General features: G+C 34.3%; 1 protein-coding gene across 1 annotated transcript in view; it reads left to right on the top strand.

Moving 5' to 3' along the window:
* FMN1 (formin 1) overlaps positions 1–19,841 on the top strand; it is a 138,453-nt gene that overhangs the window by 114,688 nt on the left and 3,924 nt on the right. The window contains exons 16-17 of the mRNA XM_083863276.1: positions 5,782–5,866; positions 6,935–13,101. Of these exons, the coding sequence (XP_083719402.1) occupies positions 5,782–5,866; positions 6,935–6,979 (130 nt within the window). The 3' untranslated portion in view covers positions 6,980–13,101. The remainder of the gene's footprint in view (positions 1–5,781; positions 5,867–6,934; positions 13,102–19,841) is intronic.

The following is a 19,841-nucleotide window of genomic DNA, read 5'->3' as shown; positions in this document are numbered from 1 at the left end:
TTGTATTGTTTATTGATTGATTCTGGAAGCTAACAACTGCAAACATTTACAAAGAATCTTTTATTTCCTTGTATCTAAATCAATACACAAATTTGGTTTACATGTTAAAAACTGTATAAAATAAAAAGTCCCAAGCACATTACTATGGTCATGATAGAGATTATCTCAGGGATATATTTTCTGCTGAATCATCAGGTAATTTTATTCCAAAAGCATTTAGGAGGAATAGAAGTTAACTACCCAAGGAAAAAAAAAAAAACAAAACAAAACAAAAATAGACCATACATCCTTTCCTTTTTATGTAATTAGCGCCTTGCTAACAGTACACAATGATGCCTTCAAGTGAATCGATTTGAAATGCCTTATGTTTTAACAGAACATAGCTTCTTAACTATCTTAATACAATAATCAAGGAATCTTTGTAAGTAGACTGCTATATTTTGTGCTTTCATACTCAGGTGAAGTGATGGTTTCTTGTGGTTTAATAGCCATATCAATCAAATCTACAAATAAAAACAAAGAACAAATACATCAGTTCCTCTGACAGATGCCTTTATTCCTGTTCGATTTAAAGGAATACCAGTAGAATGCAATGCAGCAGTTACTGTAGTACTTCTAAGCGCTGACACTTTCTGGGTCATATAGACTTTTTCAGAGCTCACTTCAAATTATTTTTACGAAGTTCCATTAGTCTCAAAAAGACAATTCATTGTCCTTTACATTCAAAATCTAGGTGATTCGTCAAGATGATGAACTGTTAAAACGAGGATCCTTGTGTAAATAGTAAATTAGAATGACAGAAGAGGTGCTTTCATCATTCTAAATTGTTTTGTATTGTGCTACTGAAAAGAAGAACATAGTGAAAGCAATAGATTAGAATGGTGGAAAAGCTTTTTTCATCACCTGAAAATGTCTTGTAAACTCTTGATCATTTAAGGGTCCTGTTTATCAAAGTATGAAACTAACAGTTGATGAACTGCTGTCCAAAAAAGTTTGAAAGCAAGCGAAGGGTCATTGTGCAGACTGGTAACTAAAAACCTTAGAATGACAGGAATGGACAGCTGTCTTCCTTAACTGGCTAATTAATTGGATGCACTATTTGTTGTGCATTTTTAAAGATTGCAATTTAATTTAAAAAAAAAAAAAAAAAAAAAAAAAAAAAAAAAAAAAAAAAAAACAAACGAAAGAGAACTTTTTTATTGTGAACCCTTTTTTTTGTTTTGAAGGAAGTTTTAAAGAGGAAGAAACATCAATATAAGTCAGTAATTGCAAACTTAGGTTCTGAAACTGAGGCATTGATATCATTATGTGAACATGTTTCCAACTGGATTACCTTTCAAATTTCAGGAGCTGAAGAAGCCCAATGTAAAATGTGTAGAAATTAGCAAATTATTTACATTTATATAGGAACGTTAATAGTGGATTGTAATTTGTCTCTCAAGAAATATGACACATAAATGAAAAATTTAATTATAATATACAGAATTATCATTAATCAAAGGAATCATTAAAAAGTATTAGGTTAAACTTAATAGTAGTAAAAATAGGTTAAAGGATCTATGATTCCATAACTAAAATGTTATATCCCAAACTAACCTACATTGCATTAACAGACAACTTTAAAATCTCTGAATTTCAGGAAAAAAGAGTGCTGTCTTTCAGTGAGACTTTTTCTTAAAGGAAACACTTCAACTGAACTGCCCTGCATTTAACCTAACCATGAAAATAAATTAGCTGCCTGCAAAATATAGTTGAGTCATTGTCTCTTTCCTGGACAAAATTTTCACATTATTCAGGAATGCATTACAAAGTTACAGATAAATAAGAAACTATGGTATGGTATGGTATGGTATGGTATGGTATATAAATTACTATAGGGATAAAATGAAAACAATTTTCCAAACCATATGCCTGATAGGAATACTTTCCCTTCAATACCAGAATTTAATTGTATTGTACAACAGAGTAATAGAAGTGGCAATGTTCAAATTTCATAGTCTGGTATAAGGCTCCTAATTTTAAGGCTAGCCAAGTACTCTCTAAAATCATCTGCCAGGCCAGGTAATACAAAAACATCTGTCTTCTAAAATTTTGATGCTGAAATCTAACCTGTTATATTTCATGGGCTAACAGTTTTCAGGAAATGGAGCTGTGACTTGAAGTTTAGCTCATGAGCTGCATACAGACTGAGAGTAGAAAGGCATTTAACACACGAAAGGAATTTGAGCTCTGGGAATTTCTCATAGTCCTAAGGGAAGTAACTGTTCAGCTGTGTTAGGGATCTGGACTGGGTATGCAGCTTGGCTCTAGATTGAACAGTTGATGTTGACTGTAGCTACCTCTCTTGTTCATTTCCACCCATATCTGAAATTTTGTTTGCACAACATTTCCTTATGCCAAAACAGTTTTATGGGAGAGGTTTAAAGTTCTAGTCATGGGAAGCTCAGGTGGCACAGAACTGTCATTCCAAGCTATTTCCTAACCCACAGCTATCTACAGCTATCCATAACCCACCAGCTGCATGAAAGGAGCTGTAGAAGTGAAAAGAATGGATTTTCCAGATCATTGAGAAGCTGAGAGAGAACCAGATAATTTGGTCTCTGTTGTCGAGCAATAACAGAGTCAGAACATGAGTATCTGAATAGCAATTGGTTCATTTACAAGGAGTTCTGGTTTTCCTAACTGGGGAACTTCAGAGGGTGGAGTGTGCCAGTTCCTTCTGCCTTCTGTCTGATTTGAGTGGAAAGCAGAGGTTTATCTAGTTAGTCCCTGGCTTGGTAATATCTTTTCCTGTAAGGGAAAAATGTATTTTCCTGGGCTTACAAATGAATTTTTTTTATAATAAACACAGGTTTATGTTTAGATTAGGTTTCTGTATCCATAGATGCAAAATAATAATTTTTAATGAAAATAATGTCTTTATTTTTCACTAATAATTTCTAATTTAAGAGGCTTGGTTTTTATCCAATTTACAGGGGAAGACACCACCTTTTTACAGGAAAAAGCCAATTACATTCCCATTGGTTATAATAAGGATACATATGCAGTATTGGAGTCATGGTTCTCATATTTAAAAATATATAGTTTTGTTAATCTAATGTAATATTTTTCCATATTGTGTGCTAATGTGCAGTACTGCTCAGTTTGACACCACATCGTCTTTATTCATTAAGATGTATTGACTTTTTTTTATCAGTTGAAGGAGAATAATTTTTCTTTTGAACACATCCATGTTGCAGTCATCATATTTGAAGGCTTAATGTTTTGGCTTCTTGATTGCTTGCTAAGTTAGCCCATGGGTCAGGCTGGAAGGGACCTCAGTGGCTCACTTGGTCCCATCTCCCTACTCAAGCAGTGTGATCCTGGAGCACATGGCACAGGACTGTGTCCAAATGGTTCTAGAATACCTCCGGTGAGGGAGACTCCACGGCCTCTCGGGGCAATCTGTTCCAGTGTGCAGTCACCCTTGTCTCTTGTGCTGTGGTTCAGCTACTCTGTCATCTCTTCTGGTCTCTTTGTCCTCTCCAGTGCTCTCTGTCCAAAACTGTACTTGTCAGTGTGAGGTGTAGATTGTGGCCCTCCATCTCAGGGCTTGATTCTGTTTCAGCACCTTCGTTGTAAAAATCTTTTTCCTTATACCTAATATAAGTTGACCTTTTAATTTAAAACCATTACCCCTTTTCCTTATGCAATAGGCCCTGCATAAAGTTTGTCCCCATCTTTCATTCTATTTTCAGAAGTCCAAGTCTCCTAGAAGTAGTGAAAATATGCGGTAACACACACAGAGTGTACATACAGAGTGGTACAGAGTGTATCAGTGACAGGCATGATTTTCTTTTTAAGTCTAAAAGTTTGTAATTCCTGCAGTTTTCCATTTGGATGAAAGTGTGGAATCCAGACATTTAAAAACTATTTGAAAACACTTCTAGGACCAAAGAGAATGTGATCAAATAGAAAATGTGCTCAAAATAGGGAGGAGTTTAGAAGCTGATCACTTGGTGTGATTCTGCTGAGCCTGAAGACTGTCTTGAAATCCATCTTAGCATAAACATTGCAGCATTGAGGAATAGCGTGCTGTCCAGTGGATGCAGTCATCCAGCATTGAGAAGTAAATTGCGCAGATTAACAAAAATAAAGAGATGGAATGGTGTGTTGTCAAATAGTTTTTTACATGTAGAAACAGTGAATGCTAATTAAGTTCTAAAAATATGCCAGCTGTATTTAAAAAAAGGTACAGAATAATAATTTCATACTGTGTATTTGAGGGTGTAGTTACAGCTTGAATAGACGCTATAGCTAAACAGTGTTGAAAATAAGTTTAGTTGAAAGTAGTGTAACTGTTTCCTCCTCTTCTTAAGCACTGGAAAGTGAGACAACACCAGAACTATCCAGTAGATGCTTCTAAAATACATAGAGAAGAAATTTTTTTTGTTTCCAACACTGATAACATTTTCAACATTGATAAAGACGGTAATGAACTTCTGAATGTGTCCTGTATTTTAAGAAGAATCCAGCTTGCTGCTAGTGTTACAGCAAGGAAGTACACATCAGTAATTGCAGCTATAATCCACTTTCCTTTTTGCTTTTCTTCCAAAATTCCTCAAAAATTAAGTGTGTCAAAAGTGGTTTGAACTGGATATGGTATTTGAAATACTTTTTGACTGGCCATAGAAATTATTTCTGCCAGTGGAAAAAGTTAAATAGGAGAAGAAAGTAGAATTTTTCGGTTCAAGTGTGCCAAGAAATGAGTTGCTTCTAGTAAAAGACTGACTTGGTGTACATTACTGAAAATTGATTTGCCGAGTTCCCCTTGCTTCTAAAAATTCACTCCCAACCTCCTTCCTTATTCATTTTGCATATAGAATTATAAAGTAGCTGTATATACCATTAGCACTGTAGAGGCACTTAGCACTGGGCAGATCCTCTGTTAGGAATGCTAAGAATTTTCTTTCCTTTTTGTCGTTGTTCAGCACATAATTCTCTATGCACTTTCTGGTCCATACAAGGAGAGTGAAATCCCTTTTTCTTTAATTCTCTTTTTTTCCTTTTCATCTGATTAAACTCTTCATTGGGTTCTTCTTGTTAAATCCCCACAGAAAGGAGGGTTCTGTATGCAAGACCCTGAGAGCAAAAGGCAAGAAGCAGAGGAATCAAATGTGTTCTTCTTTCCCTTTATCTGTACAGTACTTTTGGCAGACTAGTCTGTAGCTGTACACAAGACAGCCTTAACTACCCTGAAACAAGAACCTCTTGTACCTCCTATTGCCATTCAGTGAGGCTGGTCAGTCAATTCCTTCTAAAGTAACACAGAAATCATTAACAGAAAACTGGCAGATGCTTTCATTTCAAGGTTTTCAGAGGAAATATAAGGTGTAGCCTGGCAAATGGCATGCTAAAATAGCATATTCTATGTGCACGACAAATTGAGCCAGCTAGTTCTTTTTTTTCAGAGGAGGATCTTTATGCTTTGATAGCACAACTTCTTTGGAAAGGTACTCCATAAAATCCAAGTCGTGCAAGAACAGAGAAATCATTTTCCCAATGACATTTTCATGGAGCAATACAGACAGGCTGTCTTTTTGCTTTTGATATTCTCCATTTGAAAATGTAGTTTGATCTACTTTTGGTAGTTTGTTAAGTGTTTTTAAATAGAAATAGCAGTTTGTTGGGCTAACGTGCCTAAAAAAAAAGTTACTGACAAGGCTTCTTACAAAGTACATACCAAGCAGCCAGAACACCTTTCATTTCATCAAATCTAATGACACTTTTTCTGTGTTTCAGAATTAAAGTGGCTCAGCAATCGGTGAGCAAGTTAACTGCAGAGAAGAAAGTTGAAACGAAGAAAATCAATCCTACAGCTAGCCTGGTATGATACGGTTTTCAGTAGGACATTGCAAAGGGGTTTTGTGACACCATTCTTGTCATTCAGAATGATGGCTGCTTTCTACTGTTGTTGGAGAGTGTATTTTTAGTTTGAATGCAGCAGAGTGATTTTCTTCCCAAGGAGAAATGTTAAAGCTCGTGGCCTATGGTAGTCAACAGTTCTGTTTAACATTTAGGTCAACTGTGCCAAAGCATGGCTCTGCTATTTTAGATAACAAAAGGAACTGCTTTTGTGATGTCTTCTTCCTTTCCACTGTAGTCTCTTGTATTTTCAAGAGAGAAATGCTTTCAAGTGCATTGAAGCTCACTGCATATATTTTTCCTATGGCTGGAGTGTCTGGTTTTTTTCAAAACCTTAAAGATCTTGTTTTCTCTGTGGAATAGTGGTAGAAGGAATTAAACCCACATTTTATTCCTTGTTGTACACCAGTGTTTTTGATACAACACAGGTTGTATCAAGATCTAATAATACGCATTGTATATAAATCCTTTTTTTTCTTGTGTGCAAGGCACATAGGTTAGATAAGCATTTCTCAAACTCCAGAAGACAGGAGACTAAGGGAGGGAAATGTACATGAAGGAATCAGGGTATTTCCATTCCCAGCAGAGCATATTAGTTGCAGATCAGATAACAGAGATATGAATGACTGCACTCACCTGGGAAGAGGTCATTAAGCAAGATCATCTATCTAATGCTAAATTGGAGCCTTTATGTCAGCAGAAACCATTCCAGACTTGAGAAGGTATTAGTGTAACATGAATTTGAAATGTATCTGGTTTTCTCTAGCTGCACTGGTCTTCACAAATGTGTATTTTTAAAGGTGCACAGTATTTGACAAGTATGTAGTAAAAGCAAACTCAGCTTTTCCACAGTAAATAATGTTTTAAAGTTTTAAACCTTCTTTTGAGTGCTCCAAATATTTTTTAATTAAAGAAAACTGGAACTGTGACTGTGACTTACTTTTCCATCTTCTAGACCAAATGGGAACTTGAGAGGAGATAGAAAATCATAGACAAGAATTATAGTAAAACTCTTATTTTTCTTGAACAGAAAGAAAGACTACGTCAGAAGGAAGCCAGTGTGACGGGCAACTGAAAGAAGAGGAATGAAAACAATGGAGTGATTTCATACCTTGTCTGATGCTTTACTACACCAATGGCCCAGGAAGCACCTTATGTTAGACACTGAATTCTGCTTTGCTGATCTGTCCCAAGACAATCCATTAAAGACTTTTGAGTTCCTTCAGAGGGGTTTGTATGTTCAGTGGTGGGAATTCTAAGAAGGTTTTTACATGGGAAGTTAAATTTTTTTTCTGTAACTCTTCCTTACATTGCTTAAAATGCATCTTGTTAATGGTTAATTAAAATATTCTGTGCATAATGTATTAATATGGAAGAGCTAAAATGAGCATTTCGGATGCTGATTTAAGTAGTGGCTAACAACCTGTAGGTTATTTACAGGGCTTTATGTAGATGAGAGCAATTATGCCATTCACTTCACAAAGGTCTGTGGCATCATACTTTTTGTTACTTCAGCAGTAACTGAGGTAAAATTGACTGATTCTAAATAATTTTAATGTGTCTAGGTATTGGATGCATCTTTCTAAAACTGATTAAATGTAATTATAGATTCATGCTGTATTTTACTACAAATATTTTTATAGAAGCTTCAGCTTATGCCATTCATTGAAATGGGAGTAATATTTTGCACATAAAAAGGAATATTAAAATTCTTTAGTTTTATGATTGATGGCATAACTGATCTATTATTTTTATGATTTTAATCTAACATTTCCTAAATTTTGAGCTTCAAAAGAAAAAATGGTAAAATGTATATTTTTATTTCAGTATATATTGCAAATACCAATTCCATAAAGTGATGAGTTTATAGGTCATTATTCATTAAGATACAATATTTCTCCATGAAGTTATGCATTTGCCATTAAATATTTAACTTTTAATTCAGTTGAAAGCTCTCTTTTTAACAGCAAATATCTCACTCTAAAATTCATTATGCAGCCTGCTCATCTCCCTAGATTTGTTTTAAGAATGTGTCCAGCATACCTGCATTTTATATATATACACACACGTAATATAGTAAGTAAAACTTCAGAAAGAAATAACAGGATCTTGCTGTCCTCCTGTAACATTATAACTGTTGCCATAAAGTGGCAGAGCCTGAAAATAACCCTCCTGAATATCCACAATTACTTGAAGATTTTTACTGCGTTTTTAGGATTTGGATTCTTAGGAGGAGAAATCTTGAAGCAGAAATTAATTTAAGGTAAAACAGAAAAGTGATTCTGCTTGCTGTCCACATGGGAGAAACCGACTTTATGATAATAGTGTATGAAGTTGGTTACAAAGAGAAATTAGGTGAAACAAAAAGGTGCAAAAAGATAATAGGGGAAAAAACATTAGTCCTTTGCTTCAAAACTGGAAAGAATAGACATGAGACAGACATCAGTTATCATACAGCAAATTTGATAGGGAGACTGAGATGAAACTTAGGCAAACTCATCCTTAGCAGTGTATATTTATGTTAAGGAAAATAGGAATTGTGGAGACCCATTCATAAATTAACTTAGGATTTCAGTGCAGGTTTCTTAAATTAGTATCTCTCTCATTCCTGCATGAATAAAAACAAAGGGCTCAAGAGTCTCTTGTATGTTTGGGGGTTTCTACCTGCTGCAGATATACTCAAGGTGTGTAAGCATAATTCTTACGAAAGCAGTCAACAATATGCCAGCAAAAATAATCTGATTTGTAGTTTGACTAGCCCTATTGCAGAGAAGAAAAAATTAACAAAGGTTTAAGTTTCCTGTCTTCCACTGACTAGGTGGACATTTTTTTCCAGTACTATTAGTGATAAATAAGAGGAGCAATAATACTTATAAAAGCCAAAGAACAATAGCAAGCAAGGAAATTTTGATGAGTGTTTAAGCAAGCGTTTATTTTTATACAGTTTTCTATCTATCATGAAGATAGTGTATATTGCCATTTGACCTGATTGAAAGTTTTTCAATGATATGCATTACTTGAAGTATTATTATTCAAGAAGAGCAGCACTGTTGTGAAAATGGATGGTCTTGAAAATTCCCATTAGAAGTATATTGTGGAAAAATGGTTTTAACTTATTGAAATATCCTGTTTCAAAATTTCTAAATGTGAATTTTCATTTTTCAGTTCAAATTGACTTCATTTTGAAATGTTGAAAAATGTATATAAAAAGGGATTAAAATTATTCATTTAAAGCATTCCTTGATCAGATTTATAATTCTTTTATCAGATTAGCAATTTGCCAAGGTTTTGAGAATTAAGACTATTTTTAGAAGATTCAAAAACTTATATAGCACAGGGACTTCTTAATTTTCAATTGTATTGATTTTCTTCTCAAGTCAGAGTTTCTGATTCCAGCTTCACCTGTGACTTAAATCCTCTGCTACTAATTTAACTATTTTTAAATGAAAAGAATAATTCACATAGATTATTTGATTCATTCTATTAATCAAGACTTTAAGACTCCTGAATGGAAATGATCAGCTAAATATCACACTTTCCCCCTGTAGTGATACCCACAATGGCTTCAGACACCACAATGGAACACCTGCTGGCTTTAACTAAAATTATGTATTGGAGAGGAGGTATTTACAGATATGTCTGCATAAGCTCTTTATCAAATATTTAGACACTTCAGGCATAACAAATATGCATCAACCAGCATTTATCTTTGGGATCACCAAATGTCACCAAACATTATGTTTTAAGTTCTAAGCTTTAGTTTGATGCCTCACTTTACCTTGAGCTTCCTAGTTTGGGGAGAATAAAAGGACAGAAGGAGAAAAGAAACAAACTTCAAAGATGGAATAGAACAGAAGTCTCCAGTACATATCTACATTACTGTCAAGGAAGTAGAAGAGTGGACTCAATTAAGCCAAGTAGCAATAGCTAGACCGTTAAAATTTTCTGGTCTATTTAACTTAAAATACCTCAACACTTCACAGAAGTCATTTCTGTGACTGTGAAGTAGATGTGGCTTAAGAGGGGAAATTTTCTGTTGTGTTTTGTTTTCATTTCTTCTGTTACTGCCAAACTTCTCAAAGACTGTAAAGCAAAGCACTATTAAAACCCATGTTACTCATTAAATGCTTATTATCCACCATAAAAATACACAGTACTTAATTACAAATTGAATTATTAGGATGAATTCAGTGTAGATAAGTAAATAATAATCTGCAAAGTGCTCTTTACATTATTTACAGCATTACCACTTTTTGATTTTAAAATGGAAGACCTTTAATAACTTTGAGATCTGACAATATAAATTATTTTTTCATTATGTTTTTACTAAACTATGAAAACTACCCAGGTGTTTTGCCATCACTAACCCATGCAATTGTTTTGCCTTGTGTTTTATTATAGGGTTGTAAATGTATAGATTGAATATTAGACTTTTGTATTTAACGTAGAATTTTTTGCATCAAAACAGAAATTATGATCTTCAGTTTCTGTATATATAGAAAATTAAAGTACAATGGATGGAATATTCAGTAAGGAGAGACAAAAAATAATTGAGCATCTTAAAGCTTGTAGGAAGAATACATTTTTTGTAAGATCTCAACGTTTCTGAATTGCTGAGGATGTCTTCTCCAACCAGATATAAACAGCCAGGGTACCTCGGACCAGTCTATTTTTCCTCTGCATGAAACATGAATAAAATATTTTGTTATGCATGTGGTGTAGAGGATTCTTATTGCCCTTATTTTCCAGTAAATTGATAGCAATTCCTCTCTTAGATCTAAACATCTTTCCCAGCTGAACAGGAGGCAGTGGAAGACGTTGTAGTACTTATTTAGTAATACTATTTCTTCCTTGTTTCAAGTCAGTATCTTAAAAATGGATGCCTTAATATGTATAGTGTGGATAAGGAATTTCAGAAACATGCAGTTTAGAACTATTAATCTCCTTAATCTGTGTTTAAGCACCCATCTGAGTGTGCAATTTCAGAAAATCATGTTCACCTAGATTTTGCTCATTCTTGGCCTTGTCTCAGTCTTGTTCAGTATCGTTATGGATCTTGGTCTTTTTTTTTTGTTCTTTTTTTTTTTTTCTTTTAACCATTTTGGAATTTATTAAAGACAGTAAGAGAATTTCAGGATTTCCAGTCTGAGAAGTTCTTTTTGGCATTCTTCATTTAAAGGTAAGCCTATGTATGTGCACATAAATATAAACAAAATTTTAAAAGAAAGCTAATCTGATTATAGTAAATAAGTTGCTTCAAAGAGAGAGAAAAAAACAAAACAGTATAAAAAATCAGATAAAATTAGCAATGAGCTATTAGTAATGAGGCTGATAACCCCTGGAAGAAGTTAGCAAAGACAATTGTGGTTTGTCCATTTTCTGATGTTTCCAAATCAGGATGGAACATTCTTAGGAAAGGTCTGTGTTATTGAATGCAGCTTATTTGGCTCAGTTTAAATGGAGCTAAGTGGCATCCCCTATCCATTGATTCACCTGTTCCAATAGACAGGTAAATATGTAAAAGACTTAATAAAATATTTTTCTTATCAGTAATGCAATATTCTTATCTAAAATAGAAAAGCTCTTTGTTGTGATTTTGAAATTAAAATACTGCAGTGTGGTGTAGAACAACATAATGAAGGAAACCACTGTCAAATAATAAATGTTTATATTTCAAATGATTAATAATTAACATTTGTTGGATGCGTCTTATACTATGAAGGTAGCAAATTTATATGCTCTGAAATTCAACACTGTTTTGGAGATTCCCAAGCTAGGTCTGAGAAAACTGGCATTTTGGATTGCACAGTGAGAAATCCTAGAATCATAAAAACCCAAATTCCTTACTAGTCAAAAGCTTTGAGCATATGCAAGAGACTTTACCTTGGGTACTGTTAGCATGGTGCCAGATTTAAACAACTGTCTCTCCTTTTAGTGAATTATTAGATATGACCTGCTAATAATCATGACCAAACATTTCTGCTGCTCAATAGGGTTTACACCATAAGAATTTTATTTTAGAGATCTAAAGTTCAGAAGTTGTGCAAGCAGAATTGGTAAAACTCTTCAAAAATGCTTGGGTTTGCAAATTTTTTTTCAAAATGCCTACAAGAACTTTTCTTGTGTGTTTTTTTAAACAATTTTCTCAATTTAAAAATATTCCTAACATTCTTAATATTACTAAAATTGATTTTTTTTTCCACTTGTTGAAAATGTGGTGTACCTTAATGGTACAATCTTGGGAAATTTTGCAAGCTTCAACTGGATTTAAATTTTCATTTGATGCCTCATAGAATTCAAGCTTTTAAATTAGGACCTGTTAGTAAAATTTAAGCACTGGATATAAGAGAATGTATATTTTAAGAAGCAATGAAATGCTGAACTGATAACTAGCTTAGAGATAGAGTGCTTCACCTTCTTGGGAGGACATTATCAAGTGATATAAGCTTTTCCCTGATGTGGGACAGCATTGCATTTCCTGTGATTTCCTTCTGCCAGGTCATCTCAGATTAAACTAAAGGTTTTATTCCTCTGGCCTACATGGTAAAAAATTATCCATATAAAGCCCTTTAGGGTGATAGGACTGAATAAAATCTTTTAGAACCCTGTTAGGAAAACTGTACTGAACTGTCCCAGTGTGGGACATGTTTTCTGTGGTGAGATCTTGCCTGCTGAGGTTTTGGAGTCCTGGGAGCTCTTGGAGGATGGAGAAAGCTGTTGGCGTGGCATCTTTGCTTCAGCCATCAGTTTCTAACAGTAGGTTTCTCAGGAGTTATACTGCAGAATTCCCTGAGCATAGATTGCCCTGGGAACTCCTGGAAGGGAGAATGGAAAATAATGTCAATGGATGATTTTCAAAGGGGAAAGAGATCATCCAGATTAAGGTAAAAGCTAGAAGACTCTTCCAAAATAGTAAAAGTTTTGTAGAGTTGTATATATCCACTCATTAAGTTCTCCAGATTTCAGAAATGCTGCATTCATGTATATGAACATCATTCTGTGCCTATTATTGATCATATGATTATTTGATATGAACAGAATCACTTATATTATCTTACTTTTTTATTGTGCTCTGACCAGTAGAATATTGGCTACAAAAACTGTTGAAAAAGCGACTCATCATCAGAGTCCTGACAGACAGCTGTGTTTCAGATTTCCCAGTGTTGTTCTGGCAGGAACAGTCATATTTTCCTAGAGGTAAGATGAATTTAGCTGCCTTGACATCTGCCTTCTCAGCCTCTCTTAATCATAAACTAGTACTTGTATCATAGGGTCAAATGATGGGGCCAAATTCTGTCCTCACTGATAACTATAGTCTTCACTGCAATTACAAGGTAACTGTGGCACAAAATAATACTAAGAATGTTAGGATGTCTTTGTGATAGACATTGAACCATAATGTATTTGATTAGCTCAAAGACCTGAAGAGTATTGACAGGCTGAAATTTATATACTATATTGGTACTGACAAATGCCATCCTTACAGAAGTTCAAGTGACTGTAGAAAGAGCACTTGTTACATCTGTTTACTGGTTGATAAAAGTTTCTTGAATTTTTTTTTTAAATCTTCCACAAGATGACTTTTCAATCTCTGAACTATGCATTTGAGTACTTCAAATAGTACATTTTCTCTCTGATTCCTCCCAGAGGGGCCAAGCTTGCAGTTGGGTATTCTACTGTCTCATTTGGCATGCTGTAAATACATTCCATTGTCATTGAACATCCTGAGCAACTGTCCACAAATAGGGTGTTATAGAAACTGCAGAAACTGAATAGCAATCTAAGATTATAGCACTATTTCCTACAGCTTGGAGCATCAATAGTCAGCATATTAACATAGATACTGTATAGCACCTGATACTTCTTAACTGTAAAGCAGTTTTAGGGATGGATTGCCATTAGCAGCTAATCACTATAAACTGGATAAAAGCCATGTTCTTCTTATAAATTTTTTTTTCTATCTATTAGGATGACTTTTGTGGTGTATCTTCTAGATTTCACACGGGAAGATACCATTTTGTAATTAATCAAAACAGAATAAGCTCACAGTTCTATTCTAGACTTCTTTCATATCTGACAGTAAGATGAATAAATAAAACTGATTTCATTCCACATAAAAATAATACTTTTCTCTCATTCTATTCATTTTTTCATTTTGTGTTGCAGTCCAGTGTTTTAGAAGGAGTGTAAAGGCTGTAAAGAGTGAAAATGTTGCAGTGCCATTGAAACAACAATATAAACCTCACTATATTTTCCATGTGGATTTTCTTTTGAAGTCAAGTGTTTGGTTGGGTTTGTTTGGGCTTTGTTTAATTAAAAGATTATATTGTATCAGACAATCAAGCCAGCTTTTCTTGGACAGGTTTCTAAGGAGGCCTGAGTGCTAGGGTAGCACTCTGTGTATGCTCATCAGGCATGTAGCCTGAACAACACACTTTCATCTCTGTATAGCTCAGAAAATGGAGACTTGAGAGGGAAATTTAACAGATTTTTAGAGGTTGAGTTCAGAAAAGCTATGTCGAATTAAATGTGCTTGTCATATTGAGTCAGGTTTGAAACCAGTGATACCTGTTGCAAAGGAAGACTCATGCTCCGTGTCAGATGGGACTGGATAAGGACTTTGCACAGAGTTGATAAAAGCACTCTTTCTTGTGGGTGCTTTCAGCAAAGCTATGAATGCCCAGATGATGACTGACTGTATGTTCCCCTGGAATAACAAAACTATATATATTTAAGAAATATATATGTATAATGACACTATTTTTGGCAAGGTGTATATCAGCCTCAAGAACAAAAGCTGCCCCTGCCATTGTACTTAGCTATTGCTCTCTGTACTAAAAGCTTTGCCACATTTGGAAGTTCCAGGAAGCAAAAATGGAGAAATAATATTACATGAAAAATCGAGACCTAAACACTGGAATGTGTTTTTAGTAGGAATATAGTATGATTTTCAACCTTCATTTAGCTATTTTGGGGTTTTTTTTCTCCTTTCCAATCATTTTGAGTTAAATATTTGCACTGATGAACATTATTATTGCTGGTACACTTCCCTCTCTTCTCTCCATATGATGCAAAATCATCAAAAGAGAGGCCTCTTTGGCTGCTTAACTTCTCTTTGAAGATGTAGCAAAATGGTAAATTCGCTTGCAATGCTATCAATGTTCTGTGTGTACCTAGCAAGTTTCACAGACATAACAGCATCTAGGTCTCTGATATCCATATGGGATTTACTTTAATAAAATAATAGCTTTGCTTGAATGTTTGCAAATACACTCAGCAATTACATATTTTCTGTCCTTTGAATTGAAATCAACTTTGCATTTATCATCCTACAATATGTAAAGCAAAAATAATGGAATATTAATATGGTTTAGCTTTTTTGGTTTTCAGAACTAAACTCCTTTGAATAGTTCTTGATTAAATATGTTATAAATGTCTTAAAATAATAAGGTAAATAAATTCAGGTGCTTTTTCCCCCTCCACGTTATAACTCTGTGTGTGTGTGTGTGTGTGTGTGTGTGTGTGTGTGTGTGTTTCTACTGTGTATCTGAAAGTATAATTTTCTCAAAAACCAAGATGTGCTATGATTGACTTTGTAAAAGTTATTGTAGTAGGATGAAGTATTTATTTTTAAACTAAATTCTTAAGAAGACATTGACTATAAATAAAAGACTTTATTTTCCTCCACAGTATTTTTGATATTTTTTCAATTGTCTTTTTTGTATGCAAAATATATTATTGGGATATTGGGATAGGTTTCTCTGTTTGAAAAATTCTGTCTAAATAACTTCTTTTATTTACACTGCTTTACTGATACAGTTAATATCCCAAGTTCAGTGTGCTTGTTAAAAAAGACAGTATTTCTCAGCTATGCAAAGAATCTGAATATCTACCTTACTGATGTCAATTTCTTGAAGGTATTTTTGGGGGAGTGCATCTGAAACAATTTGCACTTCTGATGATGTAGATTTCCTTTAGTTCTCATCCCCCTTTTGGCAACTCGTCACATTTCCAGATGCATAATATTGAAAAGCTTACTATCATTAATGTGGGGTTTTTTCCAGTTTTCTTATAGCCAGAATAGAAAACAGTTCGTTTCAGTAGAAAATTATGCTGTAATTTCATTCAGCAACTGACCATTTTGGAGAGTACAGAAACTGGAAGCATCACATAAGCATCACATCTTCAGCAGGATGTTCAGCAACTCTTCAAAGACAGATATATTTTAGGCATTTTTGAGCAGGATTTTAGCATCACACATCACATAAATGTAAAACCAGAAGACTGTGATTTGGTTTTTGATGTTTCTGAAAACATTCTTAATGTATTTATTTGAAAATTCTTATCCTTAGCCAAGCAGAGGTTGGAGTGATCATGTTAAGAGAGATTAAGAGCAAATATGTTCTATGAAGGACCTTGAAAATCACAACAGGTTAAAAGAGGGAGTGGAGAAACGCAGCAAATCTACAGCAGCATGATCAATGGATTTTGGTTTGAAAAGCTGCATTTCTCATCATGGAAAAGACTGGAAAAGACAAGAATCTAAGCAAGGATTTCAGCGACATAGATGAATTGTAGATATATTGCCAAAAAAACCCAATCACCAAGGCGCAGACATTAACTAAATACAAGGAACTGTTTGCAATCAATTTTCTGTGGAAGCAACACAGGAATTGCAACCAACCTAGTCTATTGCAAGGTGTTCCTGCCCATGGCAGGGGGACTGGAATGAGATTATCTTCAAGGTCCCTTTCTACCCTAGCCATTCTGTGAGTCCATAAAGACATAGGAGATGCCACAATGGTGAGCATGTTAGAAATATTGAGATAAGCACTGGACAGTTCAGCAAGCATGTAATTAGTTACAGCATCTTAATTAAAAGTAGCAAGGCAATCCAGCTTATAAACAGTTGCTCTCTGTTCTTTCTGAAATTAGTTTCATGATCCTCTAAGACAAAAAAAATGGCATGCTGCTGAAAAGATGGACTTCCTGAGTGTTTTTGCTTGGAATCCTGATATGCCAGGAGATCAGATGACAGATACTTTATTCATGTTAATAACTAATTTATTAGTTCATTAAAAACCTGAATTTGGTCCTTGGGTGTAAAAGTTCTTGAACTTTCTTTATGCTTCTTTGCATGCAGGACATTTTTAGCAACACACAACATCTAGTCAAAGAGCAGTATTTGCCATAGGATTGTGCCTGTGTTATTCTGAGAGAAAAATACCACATGCAGGGAAGAAAATACATCAGATAAAGTGAATTTATTTCCAAGAATGATAACATACATGTTGAACGGAAGTCCAGATTTGTAAAGACCAATCCTGAAGTTCTAAAATAAACACTACTCTTCTGAACACACAGATCTCTCTTAAAACATAAATCTTATTTTCTATGATGCAGAATTATTTTTTAGTTGTTAATGTATTTCAGCTCTTTGGCTATTAAAATGTTACAGAATTAATTTGTGACACACTGATTTAAAATACTATAAAGCAAATTTCTGCCTCTAGTTAAAAGGCAGATTGGATCTATACAATTAAATAATTTCAGAGATGCATTGTTTCATGTCTGTAAGTATCACAGCCATTTATCCAGAGGCTAAATCCAGAAATGAAAGCAAACAATTTTTGAATTACTTTATATAAATATGCAGATACATATATATGCACAGGTATATATTTTTAAAATATGTATACATAGATATCTCTAAGACAAGCTATGCTATTGATACGGCAAAAGAAATTGATCTAGTCATAGATCTAATAGCTTTATTTCAGCAATCTGTAATGAAATTTTCATACATGCATTATTCAGGAAAGGACAGCTAGTGCAAAATCCACTGTAAAAGCTGGATAACTAGTTATTGAAATAATTTGAAAGCAAATGAGCATTTGAGATGTGTTGATCAGAAAACTTCAATCAAAGCAGACTGGGGATTTCTATGTGTAACCTCTTTCACAAGACTAATCCCAAGGTCCTTTACAAAATAATGAAATTAGCAATGCAAATATTGATGAATCCGGTAGGTCAAACAAAGCAGTCCTTGCTCTTGAGAGTGCCACTACTGTAAGTCAACAAACCAAAGGATTCCAGATGCAGAAGTGCAAGCCTCAAAGCCAGCCAAATGGGAGACCTGGCTTTAAAGGCATGCTAGGTTTTTGGTAAGGATCAAAAAAAGTGTTGAAAACGGTTTGCAAGTCTTGGTTTTGCTTTCTATATAATTGTTATATTTCATTGTGTCTGTTTGCTCCAGGGCTTTTTGCTTCTTACAGACAATCTTTGACACATCTGTGAACGTGCCAAATCTTTCCTGTAAGTCTATGGATGGACAGGTGTATGTTAGAAGTTCCTGGGTTGCATATAGGTCATTTACTGTACAGACTGGTGCTTGAAGAAATGCTGTTCTTTTATAGGCAATTCCCAGACACTTGAGAAAAGTTAGGGGTTTTCAAGTTTGGTCTTACAGTACTGTTTAATCTACCCCTGAAAAGAGAAACTAAAGCTCCACAGATCACAGCTGAAGACAGGCTCAAAAGAAATGGGTGGTGATTTAACTTTTACAACTTATTCTTTTTGGGTGAAACTTGTTTAGGCATGCTGGGCCTTCATGAAAACCCTCTGCAGTTTCTTAAAAAGAATGTGAGGAGTGAGTGAGGAATATTATTTTCAATCACAGTGTGTTATAAGACTTCTAAGACTTCTTTCTTTTTTTTTTTTTCCTTTTGCATTGTTTCCTCTTTGTAAATTTTTCTTCCTCTTTCTCCCTCCCTGTTTAAGAAACCATTGCTCGATTCATGTGCATTCATCCAGCTCCAATATTTGTTCATTACTCATAATAAGATTTATTCAAACTGCAAATTCTAGGACTGAAATGATTAAGCCATTTGAAATTACTCCAGTAATTGATCTCTAAATTTCTCAGCCATATTTTTTGGTCATATTTGTAAGTATTTTTGTTAGTACTTACAAGTTTTCATTTCAGATCCAAGTAGTCATAGAGTTAGGCAAAAAACTCCACCATATGATTAATAACTAATCAAGATAGTGTAAATCAACCATTTAGTTTTCTAGAAATATAAAAGTAGCTGAGCAGTAAAACTTGTTACAAAATTACTTGTTACAAATTGACTTGTTACAAAAAGCTTAACCCACAAATGGCCATACACAGTTGAGCTCTAAAGGAGGATGTGTGGGAAACATTTTTCAATTCTGAGGTCAATATTTTTTATCCTTTGCTTCTCTTATTAACCTCAAAAATGGAAATGTCGTGATGTTTTAAAGTTTTCTTTGCCAGTCTCCCTTGTAGCATCTGTAGCAGTATTTTTGGCTGTTGATTGATTGTGAAGCAGATAAGTGTGTTATACCCCTTTTTTTTTTTTTACTTTGAGAATCTTTGATTTCCATTGAAGTGTATATGAAGGCTGACAATGCTCATTTTATATATGAATCATAGCAGCCATAGCAATCCTGCCTCTGAGAAGTATGCAAATGGTGCAGTGCAGGTGTTCTAAAAAGGCTATGTATTCATGATAGGGTTTTAACTGTAGATCACATTGCTACCCTTGGGATCTGAAGTTCAGGGATATTAAAGATTTGAAAGAATTTTAAATTGCTCAGAATTTTAAAGGAAAGCACAATGTGAGTTGTATTCTCTGATTACAAAAATTATTTCCTAAGAACGAGTAAGAGACAAAGCCAAGGTCAGAATTTTGTCCTCTCATCCACATTTAAAGTCATCATCAGAAATTTTCATATAATGATCTTCCTCACCACACCCCTTGGAAGATACATTCCAACACTCCAAAATGGTGATGCAGATCTAAGATGGGTTTCTGAGACTACTTCACCCACACACTTCTGAAGTTGTCTTTATTGCTTTCATACAGTAGTATCTTTTTGGAGGTTTTCACAATATCACAAGAGTACTTCTTTCT

This window comes from Zosterops lateralis (assembly GCF_965231275.1).
Source record: "Zosterops lateralis genome assembly, chromosome: 6".
Lineage (NCBI taxonomy): Eukaryota > Metazoa > Chordata > Aves > Passeriformes > Zosteropidae > Zosterops > Zosterops lateralis.
Note: the sequence above shows the minus strand (reverse complement) of the source record. Positions and strands in the feature narration are given on the sequence as shown.